This window comes from Phalaenopsis equestris, unplaced genomic scaffold, assembly GCF_001263595.1.
Source record: "Phalaenopsis equestris unplaced genomic scaffold, ASM126359v1 Scaffold000096, whole genome shotgun sequence".
NCBI classification, from domain to species: Eukaryota; Viridiplantae; Streptophyta; class Magnoliopsida; order Asparagales; family Orchidaceae; genus Phalaenopsis; species Phalaenopsis equestris.
The window spans coordinates 735,671-742,365 of NW_018164538.1; the positions used below are offsets into that span (position 1 = coordinate 735,671).

The 6,695-nt window shown below is 34.8% G+C and overlaps 1 protein-coding gene and 1 pseudogene across 2 annotated transcripts in view; both read right to left on the minus strand.

Moving 5' to 3' along the window:
• Positions 1–1,855: 1,855 nt before the first annotated feature.
• On the minus strand, positions 1,856–2,827 carry LOC110020439 (annotated as a pseudogene).
• Positions 2,828–2,835: 8 nt separating this feature from the next.
• The window catches only part of LOC110020440, a 5,075-nt gene continuing 1,215 nt past the window's right edge, over positions 2,836–6,695 (minus strand). Inside the window, exon 3 of one of the 2 annotated variants that reach the window (XM_020718538.1) lies at positions 2,836–2,975. In XM_020718538.1, the coding sequence (XP_020574197.1) occupies positions 2,851–2,975 (125 nt within the window). In that variant the 3' untranslated portion in view covers positions 2,836–2,850. Of the gene's footprint in view, positions 2,976–5,405; positions 5,477–6,695 lie in introns of those variants that run through there. The other variant, XM_020718540.1, reaches the window with a different exon arrangement.

Consider the following 6,695-nt stretch of genomic DNA (forward strand, 5'->3'; position numbering starts at 1 on the left):
CTTATCCATAACTTGTTATTTAGTTTGTTTTATAACCTTTACCATTTATTATGGAATATATTGAGTTTGCTACTTTCACTATTTGAATGAATATGTTTTGCTACGAACTACACCAATGTCTCCAAATGACAAGCTAGCATGGTGTGAATTTTAATTAAAAAAATTTTTTATCATGATCATTTAACTTTCAAAATTCAGTTAAAAATATTCACTTAATTTTTCTTTGCACAATTGCCCTAGAGGAGGTATTGTTTGTTTTGATTTAAACCCATACTAGACTATGAAAAGTTAAGGAAATTTAGGTCATCACATAACAAAATATATTGCATTAAATATTAAAATTTAATCTTTATTTATAAAACAAAGTATCATTTTCCTCTCATAATATGTAAAGTGGCGCCCTTATTTGTCGTCTCATTGCCAACTCATCATGAGTGGTGTATCATGTTGGCGCACGACACTAACATATAATGATCAAGTCATCATGATAAGTGATGTGTCATGTTGGCGCGCAACATCATATGATGATCTAGTCGTCTATGCATTTTCCAACATTCTATTCCTAAAGCATGCTAATAGAGGAAAAAATATTGCTTCTGGCGAATCCCATACATTGAAAGAGCGGAGGAGAGAGAAAAAAAACTGGTGTATTGCGTTCATTGTCTGGACGCAACTCGCATCCGGATTCTGGACACAACATTTTTTTTGTATTGAAGTCACCCGTGTTGTAAATCAAGTCACCCTTGAGCTTGATTAATTGTATTAAATTCAAGTATGAGTTCAAGCTGGCTCAAGAGTCTGCCTGTTTATTATAAAAGAAAAAAGAAATAATAAGATATCACTTAGTATGTGATAACAAGATTTTTTTTTTGAATTTTAATACATTTTGAGTGTATTTAATATTAATATTTTCTTTAAACTAGCTGGCTAACAAACCAACCAGTCGAGTTAGATTTAGCATGAGCTTGGCTTGTTAGCTCCTCGACCTCAGCTCACGAGCCACTTATCGCAACTTACATCCAATCTCTTTCCTAATCCGTAAAAAAAATTATGTAATTGAAATCTAAATTTTAAATTTAAATAATTAAAATATTACATATAATCTTTCAATTATTTGACACCTAAAAAACCCCAATGGTTAATATAATAAAATACCCCTAGCTTTTGACTTTGATCTTATCCATTGTTTTATTCGGTATATTTCTATTTATATATTTAGATCGGGACTAGTTTATGATATTTATAACATTATTTTATAAACGAAAATGATTAGATCTAAATATTTCTCATATATTTCTATATATTAAATATATATTTCATGTAAATAGGATGTAAATCTTTAATTTTACATTAAAAAAATTATTATTATATTTTTTTCATTTTACAGATTTTCTATTTAAAAATTTTTTGTGTCACTAATTGTTATTTGACAAGAAATTTTTTTTTGAGCGGTATTAATTAAAAAAAAAATAAAATTTAGATGCTATAAATATAAATACAAAAGAATTGGGTGGTATTTATTTAAATATTCCTTTTAATAAAAATGAAAAAAATAGATATAAAGAAAGAATTTCCTCGCATAGAAAAATCTAAAGTAATTCAAAGACAGTGATTGATCAACATGACATCTGCTTCCAAGAATGCATATATGGCATCGAGCATGAATAATCTTTACAGTGACGACAAGGCTCATTATTCAGTGGGCTCGAGATATATCTCATCACATTTAAGAGGACATGGATTTGAAATCATATATTTATATTCCCGACCATCGAAATCTTTTTTTAATTGCAATGAATCATAGAGCTATTAAACCTTATTTTAGGATGAACATAATATATATAAATAGTTAATTATAAACTACTTTTATACAGATCCAAAAACTTGAAAATTTATTAAAAGATGAATTCTTACCAGAAATGTCGACAAAAGCAAAGGGACATTAAACGCCAATTCAAAGCGACCGGCCTGCAACAAGCCCGAGATGGGACCAACACACAAAGTGGCATGGTACTTACGAGATGCATCGAAGCGAGTTCATGGAATCGGCGCAGTCCATCGCGGCGGCGTCGTAATCCCGCTGATTGCGACCGGTTCATACCCGTAATCCATCAGCGGATTTTCCTCCAACTCGTCTTCATGATCGTACACGAATTCTGGCATCTCGATATCGATCCTCCTCGAGTACTCTCCCAGAAATTCCAATCGGCTCACATAACTGAACTTCCCATACAGCCTTACTCAAAGATGCAAAACCAAAAGTTCAAAAACATCTGTGAACAAAACGAAATCAAACAAGATTCCGAATATGTAAATTGATTTTAACTTACCCGGCGCTGAAGAGAAATCGGCCGAATGTAGCGAAGAAGAGACGGGCCCAGAGGCCGGGTTGAACGAAATAAACGACCTCCAGGCTGTCCTTAACGGCGGCAGGCAAAGATTCGTAGATCGATCGGATGAACAAAACGCGGGAAAGTTATCCGGTCGATTAAAGGACGTGTGCACGTACACGATGCAGAACGGCGCCTCTCCGATCTCAGGAAAGATCCTCCTCTCCAAATATTTCTTCAGCGCTTCCTTTCCTTCCGCACCCTTCAAAACCTTAGCTGCCAACCTCGGATCTCTCAATAAGAAATCTCACAAATCGAATAATGAAAACGATTCGATTAGAAATTAGGGATTTACCCGGGAAGAACTTGCCGATGATGCGGAGGATCTTGCGGTCGGGCTTCTCAGGGTGGTCTTGAACCTTGAATACCTCTAGTTTATCGAGAAGAAGGTCGTGCTCCGTCGATGGCAATGCGGAGTTCGTATTGCTGCTGCTCATTGCGGGGAACTTGTGGCTTGAACCTATGAATAATTTTTCGCGAGGAAGAAGGCGAGCGGGGCAGTGGGTTTATATAGGACCAAGAGCGGCGAGAGATCATATCCGCTACGGGCGTGCCAGATTTTAATTGAAAGCTTTACATACATACCTGTCAATTATTACGTATTTACATATATTAAACATATATTTAACTTTTTGATAGATGCTACATTGCTTATAATGAAAATATTTATTTGATGTTTTAAATTAAAAGAATGATGCGGTTATGTAAATATGTAGAAATTGGGTGGCGTGCATGTAAATGCCGCTTTTTTAATTTATCTTTCCATGTAAATGCCCGTTTTTATTTATTTTTCATTGTTACGGGCAAGAAGACGGCGGGTACTTAACACGTGCTAGTAATAGAGTTCTTCCGTTTGGGCCGTTTATGCTTCGGTCCGCTGTAGGTAAACTTATCGGAATCGGTAATTGAACGAATAGGAATCATTCAAGAAGGAATCTGTAAATTTACAGTTCCACGTGGCATATTATTATTTGTCTGTGTCCGTGAAATTTGTTTTACATTTTCCTCGGAGATGCACGACAACAGAAGATTGAAAGTACGGCTCGGAGTCGGTTTATTGGTAGCCAATGAGCGCGCACAGGGATGAGGCGGTGGGCCCCAAAAAAAATATTACTAGGTTCCCGACTCTGAAATTAAAAATTGCCACCAAAATAAATAAATCTTAGGGTTTCTTTGATAAAACTTTATCGGAATGTTTGGGAGGCACAACTGAAATTGTGGAGATCTTTTGTTCTAAAATGGTAGATATATAGGTTTTTTTTTTTCGGAGAGCTCAATGCCTATGTGCTCGATGATTAGCATTGAAACGCTAATTCCAATTCATTGACACCCAAAGTCAACATCACAACATTATCCAAGGCAAGTGTACGAGATAGATTTAGCGTCAAGGCGACACTGCTATCAACGACCAGCCTCTTGGATCATAATACAAAAAAGACAGTTGTGGTGGCAAGAACGTTGAGCCGCAATGTCGTTAGTTGACGTCACAACACCAGATTTGAGTTTCACAACTTAAGTTAGCATCACGGGGCCATAGCTGCAAAAAACTTGGTGAGGTAACCCGACATGATAGTTGTTGAATGCAAAATTTGAAACTTTTTGAGATAGGAGTGATTTTAGGAGTGTGGACAGTTAAAGAGGAGGATGTAGAGAGTTTAAAGAAGATAGGGTAAGAGTCATTTATGTGAGTGGGTGCCTCAATGAGTGTCTGGTGTGAGGAACTCTTTGTATGAAAGTTTGAGTGATTTAGTGTGAGTGAATGCCTACTGTATTTCATCATCATTATTGATTATTTATTCAAATGAATGGAAACTAAGCCCTGGACCAAGATCACAATTGTTGTCATTCACAATTTTGTATGGAGAAGGCCCTCCTCTTTCTCTCTCTTTTCTCACCCCTTATATATGAGAGAGAAAAATCTCCAAATTAATTAGTGTAATATGTATTTTTATTTACTCAAAAGTTTTTCTATAGTATTTTGATGAGAATATTGTGATGTCAATGCTATGTATAGCCAGCTAATTTCAGATATTGTCGATACGAAATCCATCCTTGGTCTATGAGTCATTGAAGCTTGTCTAATCGATCACGATGGTTTTTCGAATTGCTACCCCTATACTCAAAGTTTTTTTATAGTATTTTGATGAAAATATTGTGATGTCAATGCTATGTATAGCCAGCTAATTTCAGATATTGTTGATACGAAATCCATCTCTGGTGCATGAGTCCTTGAAGCTTGTGCTGATCGATCACGATGGTTTCCTCAAATTGCTAACCCCATATAAGTTGGTTATATTATTCTCTAAAGGTGAGAATGATCAGATCCGCTGCTTTAACAAGTTTGCTTGATTCAACCATTTCGGCGGATGAGCTCAATTCAGCCACTTCAGCAGAATGTATCAATTTAGCGAGAGAATTTTTTTTCTGAAAATTCTTCTATATCAATATTTGTGTATACATAAATATCAAATCTCATGTATTTGATAGAAAAATACATAGAAATCATGTATTGTGTACGTAAACTCCTCATAATTTTCATTTCTCTCTAATGCTCTCTCTTAAGAATTATATGCCCCCTGCCTCTCAAATCTGTCTTCAAATTACAAGTACGGCTACAACTTTAATTGTTCAAAATTATATTTCATGTTAACATGCATTGTAGAATTTTTAAATTAGTCATTATTTATCATATTCGTTGAGTGCCCGAAAATTTATAATCATAGAGTAATGAATTAATGTTTTAATGTTTTATGAAAATTCATTACTCTAACCTCAAGACAGGAAAAATAGAGTTATAATTTTACACAAAGAATTACATTTTGATTATACGCTTTAACAAAGAAAATCTTGACAGTCCGATCAAAGTGATTAATATTCATGTATTAATTGCACACAAAACTATATAAATAGTTTCACCCCTCTCATGAGAGAAGGAAAGCTTGAGGGTCGAAGAAAAGATTGAAGCTTTGAGAATAAGTTGAGGTTCAACACCACTCCTGCCGCCATCGCCGACCGTCGACCACAGTCGAGCATCGTTGACCACTATCTACCTCCACTTGTTGGCCACTGTCGATTACCATCGATTGCTGCTCATTCGTTACAACAAAGTCATTTGCATGTCAATGTTGTAATTCAAAAAAACTTTATAGCTTTTTCCCGTCTATAGGAGAAGTAGTCTCTGTAATCAACTTATAGTGGATTTTTACAACTGAGTAAATATTTGTAGTTTTCTTTCTTTACAGATTATCTATACATAAAAACTTTAGTTGTCACTGCTGGTTATTTTCTTTTATTTAAGTGTACGGTGAATTCTTGTACAACGCTAAAACGATAATCATTTACTCTAACGTCGCAAATTTTATAACACGCATTATTTTGACATCGTCTATACGAAGAGCATTCTCGCCACTAAAATACTTGCAAGAATTGTTCCATGGTCAAGTCATTAAACCACAATTGAAAGTTTTATGAGCACATTTGGGAAATCAAATGGATGTCAAATCCATCGGGTTCATAGTTAAATCGAGCATCTCGACAAGATGCATCCAACGAGCCCAAAATCTCTCAATTTTGACATGACTAAGAAACTCAATTATCCATCAAACACTGTATGATCAAATGAAATCTTTAGACCGTTCAATCAAAATAATTCATATTCATGTATTAATTACACACTCGAAACCGTATAAATAGTCTCACCCCTCTCAAGAGATGAGAGGAAGTATGAGGAATGAGAAAGAGCTTGAAGTATAGAGAAAGAGTTGGAGTCCAGTGCAACACTTTCTGTCGTCGAACACTGTTGATCATCATCGATAATTTTAGACTGCCATGAATCACTTCAAACTGTCGTCGACTACCGCCAACCACTGTCGATACTCACTTGCTGGTCATCACCGATCACCATCGATCGTCGCTCATTCCTTACGACAACTTCATCCGTTCGTCGATGATTAATTCAGAAAACTTTATAACCCTATCTAGTCTATGGGATAATGGGTTGCTGCAATTAAATTTATAGTATATTATTACAACTGAACGCGATCCCGTGATTTTCTCTTTATTCGGGTTTTATATAAAAATTTGGGGTCACTAATGATTGTTACATTTTATCTCATTATGTATTGAATATTCATGCTAACGCTAACACGATAATTAATTTCTCTAACATCGTGAATTTTCTAGCACGCATCACTAACATTTAAATTTTAATTATTATGCACATGTTTTTTTAAAAACTAAAAATAGTATTAATTTTTATTTGAAAAGAAAATTTTTTTTAGAGGAATTAATTTTAAAAATAAAATT